General features: G+C 50.3%; 1 protein-coding gene across 1 annotated transcript in view; it reads left to right on the top strand.

The window, feature by feature from the left end:
* The window catches only part of lmcd1 (LIM and cysteine-rich domains 1), a 24,906-nt gene that overhangs the window by 6,492 nt on the left and 13,414 nt on the right, over nucleotides 1-5,000 (top strand). Inside the window, exon 3 of the mRNA XM_061219955.1 lies at nucleotides 1,389-1,644. Coding sequence (XP_061075939.1) covers nucleotides 1,389-1,644 — 256 coding nt within the window. The remainder of the gene's footprint in view (nucleotides 1-1,388; nucleotides 1,645-5,000) is intronic.

The following is a 5,000-nucleotide window of genomic DNA, read 5'->3' as shown; positions in this document are numbered from 1 at the left end:
CTGCCCTTTGAAGCACAGCGAGGCAGACACACAGGCATCAAATCATTATGGTCCTCGCTGGAAATGAAGCTTTGGAAATTGCTCAGGAAAAGGTGACACCTCTCTAATTGGCCCGATTCACAGGCACTCCGGGGCCACTCTGGGGGCCACTCTGGGGGCCACTCTGGGGGCAGCAGGACAGCATGAAAGTTAGGGAAATGGGCTTGCGCTGTGCGTCAGAGATTGCGGGTTCGATTCCACCGCGGGGCATTTCCTTTGCCGTGTTTTTGTTTGTGCAATGCTTCAGGAAATATGTAATATTGTACATAGGCAAGATTTTTGTGTTAAAACATTGTCACTAGACCATTGTAAATCCCTTCCTATCATTGAAAAAGGCTCACTGACATGTTGACTCACCCTCTGCCTGTGTTTATAGTCTTTAAATTCGGGTTTCAAAATATGCAGTTGATGGGCCGGTACAGCCCATTGGTTGAAAATGGCTTCTAATCACCACAGCCAATGCCGTTTCAACGTCAGCGCGTTGATGGTAGTTATTTGTGGTGGAATGTGTAAAAGGTGGAGATGTACTATTAAACAGCGTACAGGTCCTGCAGGGTTTACACGAAAAGCCCCGTGCTTATCTGTGCTTGAAAGTAAACAGAGCCGGTAAGTGTGAAGGCTTGATGAAAATGAGGAACATTTGGGCGAAGGTGTATAAACGTCACCCACACTCCCTCCTGTGAGCGCGTGTGGAGGTGCAGGTATTCCTCCTGGCTGAGAGAGGTGTGGCTGTCCTGCCCACAGGCCATGGCTGACCAGCTGCTCTTCTCAGGCTCTCTGGCTCTGTATCTGCCTGTTAGTCAGGTGTCAGGACAGGGCGGGAGGGGCCCTGTCCATGACAAACAGACAAGGTCACGCTCCAGTCTGCGTGGTGATTCACTGCTGTTCAGCAAGATGTAAACTGTAATTACGTTGGAGTGCAGACTTCATATTTCTTCTGTTGTGTATCATGATTGGGGTAAATTCAGTTTAACACTTGTGTAGTCATTAAATTCTGTACACTTCGCTTGTCCTCAGAGTAAAAAATGACCCGTCTTCACTAAACCCATAAAACATAAAGCATCTTAATTGAATTTCTGTTTTTTAAATCTATTTTGCCTGAAGAAACAACCTTTCACTCATCACAAACGTTGCCCTCAAATTAAAAAATTTTCTCTGTTCTGTTTCTGCTGTTGAACATAGTGGCGGGTCATTTTTCATCCTTAAAACAACAATTAAGCAAATTAAAAATGTTCATGAATGGGGGAAAAAACCCATAACGTTCCATCTTCTGTAAGATTTTTAAATGGACGAATTCCTGACCTGGCAGAATGTAAGCGTTGCTCTGCGTGCCCCCGTGCCCCCGGCAGGAAGGCCTGCGTCCAGTGCAGGTGCAGCCGGGACGCCCACGCCCCGAGCTCGGACGGCGAGGACGACCGCAAGATGGGCCGCTTGCTGGCCGACTCGCGCTACGCCCACCTGACCGCCAGGGTGAAGGGCGGGGACGGCCTGCGCGTCTACAAACGCAACCGCATGATCATCACCAACCCCGTGGTCTCCCGCAAGGACCCCACCTTCAACACCATCACCTACGACTGGGCCCCGCCCGGACTCGCTCAGAAACTGGTGAGGTTATCCTTATCGTTATCGTTATCGCTATCGCTATCGTTATCGTTATCGTTATCGTTATCGTTATCATTACTTGACCCTGTAACCTGTGTCGCTGAGGAGTTGTGACACAGTGGCTTCAGCAGGTATTTTGCCCTCTTTATTGTGCTGTCGATTTCTTTTTTCTTTTTCCTGTAGCGTAGTGGTTAAGGTACATGTCTGGGACACGCAAGGTCGGCGGTTCGATCCCCGGTGTAGCCACAATAAGATCTGCTCCTGTGGCTCCCTGCCACCTCCCCTCCCCGGTCGTAAAGTCCCGTTACACATTGTGACGATGACATTTTCACTTAATTTACAGCGTGGGTGGAGCAACCCAACGAATCACGCATCTGGCATGCGCATGTAGTGTCATCATGCCTACTATAATCAGGCCCACACAAAGTTTGTTTGAAGCTGGTATCGGCGGACGGTCGGCATAGATACAAACCCCATGTTGTTACACACCCCTACACATTTCGGGGGTAGGGAGGCAGCCGTTGCCTGTAGCAGTGCTTTAGGTACATGACCGGGACCCGCAAGGTCGGTGGTTCAATCCCCCGTGTAGCCACAATAAGATCCGCACAGCCATTGGGCCCTTGAGCAAGGCCCTTAACCCTGCATTGCTCCAGGGGAGGATTGTCTCCTGCTTCGTCTAATCAACTGTACGTCGCTCTGGATAAGAGCGTCTGACAAATGCCGTTAACGTAATGCGACTTTAAATGGATTGCCATTTGCCATTTTTGCCCATCAATCTACAATCAATAGCCCATAAAGAAGTGAAAATGTTAAATTAAATCAACAACACGGTAAAGTGTGCTGAAAGTGTGCTTTGTGAAGCCTCTGTAGTTGCCGTTAAAAGGCACGGGGCTAAAGGCTCTCGCTGTAATGCAGGTCTGAGCTCTAGGCTGGGAGGGCGGCTGAACGGGGGGCCGAGGTGCCAGGCGGGGACTCTGACAGGGAGATATGTCCGCGGGCGTAAGCGGGGAATAATGTTGACCTTTCGTCCTGTCACACAGCTGACGGCGCCCGCTCCTATTCTCGCACACAATTCTAATCCTGTTGGATTGGGACAGGGGTCTCTAAATAAAGCTGGGCCTCCAGGCTGCTTCTCAGCCAGGCAGCACACCTTTCATGTGTCAGAGCGAGAGATATAAAAATCAGCACCTGCACTGGAGCTGGCTCAGCTCCTGCCCAGGGATTGGACTCGTGTCTCATCGCGCACTAGTGACCCCTGCTGGTCATTGAGGCACCTGCCTGTGAAGCTGCACATAAAGTGCCTGGGGTCATTTACTGGGTTAATGGTAAATGGTAAATGGTTGGGATTTATGGAGCGCTTTTATCCAAAGTGCTGTACAATTGATGCTCCTGTTCATACACACACTCACGGCGATTGGCTACCAACCAGCTCGTCAGGAGCACTTGGGGGTTAGGTGTCTTGCTCGGGGACACTTCGACACATCCAGGGTGGGATCAAACTGGCAACCCTCCGACTGCCAGACGACTGCTCTCACCTCCTGAGCCAATGTCACCCCTTAATGGAAACATTTACGAAGACCATTAGCTTGTGCAAAACACAGCCACATGACAAACAAAACAAATACCATGACAAATCATTAGCCCTGTTATTGGTTTTGTGTGTGTGAAAAGATTCTGCACATGCTAAAGGTCTCCACATTAATTAATTAATTCATTCATTGTCCTAACCTGCTTATCCTGAACAGGGTCGCAGGGGGGCTGGAGCCTGTTCCAGCATACATTGGGCGAAAGGCAGGAATACACCCTGGACAGGTCGCCAGTCCATCACAGGGCACACACCATTCACTCACACACTCATACCTACGGGCAATTTAGACTCTCCAATCAGCCTAACCTGCATGTCTTTGGACTGTGGGAGGAAACCGGAGTCCCCAGAGGAAACCCACGCAAACACGGGGAGAACATGCAAACTCCGCACAGAGAGGCCCCGGCCGACCGGGATTCGAACCCAGGACCTCCTTGCTGTGAGGCGGCAGTGCTACCCACTGCACCATCCGTGCCGCCGGTCTCCACATGCACATAAGAAAAAAAACTGCACTTTCCCAGGTCGATGGTCCAGGTTGCAGTGACGAGTGCTGAAAAGTACAAATATGACCAGGCGGTCGAAAACAGGGGAGACAAACGGGGAGGAACATTTAGAAAAATCCGCTCTGATCCACTCTGAGACCTGAGCTGAGCCAGGCGAGTTCACTGTGAAACGGACCGTTTTAGTGAAGCAGTCAGGAGCTGAACAGCATTGGAAACCTACAGTCCCGCCAGAATCCTGGCACTGTAGGATACAGGGTGGCCTGTAGCGTCGTGGTTAAGGTAAATGACTGGGACACGCAAGGTCGGTGGTTCTAATCCCGGTGTAGCCACAATAAGATCTGCACAGCTGTTGGGCCCTCGAGCAAGGCCCTTAACCCTGCATTGCTCCAGGGGAGGATTGTCTCCTGCCTAGTCCAATCAACTGTACGTCAGTCTGGATAGTCTGCCAAATGCCAATAATGTAATGTAATGTAATGTAATCCTGTAAATACAGCAGATCACACAAATCCCTGGCTGATGGCTTTCCCTTTCCTTCCTCTCGGGCACGTATTCTGTCCGTGCACACTCGACGAAGCGCACGGGTAGTCCACACATCGTGCTGTTTGATGACAGTCAGCAATAATGCCTCACTTTGATCCATGTGACCTCACAGTGAGCGCAGTGTATGGCTAAGTCATTTAGCACACCGCCGTTCAGTGTGGGTTCTCTGCGGTGCGCTCCTGTGGGGGCCGCTCCATAGACGTGTGTCTTTTTACTGGCTCATAAATATTTGTGGTTCAGTCGCACGCCATTGGCTGCGGACCAGGATGTGGCCAATGGGGCTTCAGCTTCCCAGGCCAAACCAATCGGTGCCATCGGAGGGTCGGCAATTCTTGGGATTCGGACGGAATGATGGTTTTCACAGCATGTCCTCCATGTGCGTACAAGAAAAACAGACCATTTTGCATCGCTGTCTGAGAGACCTTTATGAATGCGTGCGTGCTTATTTGGTTTCTGGTGGTTGGCTGGTTTGAGTGTTTGTCTGGGTACTGATTGGCCTTAAACGCTGCAAACCACACTGTTCCCTCATTCCTGTGTGTGATTTCAGAGCTGGAAAGTCCCGGGTCAGAAAGTCCTACCATATGTTTCTTCCACTCCATGAACTCAGCCAGCTGATTTCACTACCTCCTGGTTAAATAATTGTGCTAATTAGCAAGTCCAGGTGATTGGGACAAACTACCGGGGAGGACTTTTGGTTTTCCAACTGTGTGTGCTATACGGGTTCAAAGAAA

The sequence above is a fragment of the Conger conger genome, chromosome 14, assembly GCF_963514075.1.
Source record: "Conger conger chromosome 14, fConCon1.1, whole genome shotgun sequence".
Lineage (NCBI taxonomy): Eukaryota > Metazoa > Chordata > Actinopteri > Anguilliformes > Congridae > Conger > Conger conger.
This window is presented reverse-complemented; position numbering and strand designations above follow the sequence as displayed.